The 403-nt window shown below is 66.5% G+C and overlaps 1 protein-coding gene across 1 annotated transcript; it reads right to left on the reverse strand.

Moving 5' to 3' along the window:
- Positions 1–13: 13 nt before the first annotated feature.
- Positions 14–396, reverse strand: LOC104515852 (fatty aldehyde dehydrogenase-like; the record flags this gene model as incomplete). The annotated part of the gene is made up of 2 exons (XM_010159980.1): positions 14–99; positions 207–396. Coding segments are annotated over 2 exons (276 nt in total), but the record flags the coding sequence as incomplete, so codon positions are not given.
- Between the last annotated feature and the right edge of the window lie 7 nt (positions 397–403).

The following is a 403-nucleotide window of genomic DNA, read 5'->3' on the forward strand; positions in this document are numbered from 1 at the left end:
GGGCCACACTCACCCGGTCAAGGTACTGGGGGAGGAGATCAGCCACCAGTCGAGCCGTGTTCTCGCTGATCTCGGACGGCTTCACCACCACGGCGTTGCCTACAAGACAAACACAGCACGGCCCCTGAGCCCCTGTGCTCCCCTCCTGTCTCCCGCAGCACCCACCCACGGCCCCACGAGGGACAGGGGCTGCGGCGGGTCCCCACCTGCTGCGATGGCCCCGATCAGAGGCTGCATGATCAGCACAAAGGGGTAGTTCCAGGCCCCGATGATCAGCACCACCCCCAGCGGCTCCGAGCAGACGTAGGCTTCGTCCCGCATGGTCAGCAGGTTCCTCTTCACAGGCTGCGGGGCCGCCCAGGAGGGCAGCTTTTCCATGACCAGGGCCAGCTCCCCCAGCAAG

Source organism: Eurypyga helias, unplaced genomic scaffold (genome assembly GCF_000690775.1).
Source record: "Eurypyga helias isolate BGI_N326 unplaced genomic scaffold, ASM69077v1 C15131380, whole genome shotgun sequence".
Lineage (NCBI taxonomy): Eukaryota > Metazoa > Chordata > Aves > Eurypygiformes > Eurypygidae > Eurypyga > Eurypyga helias.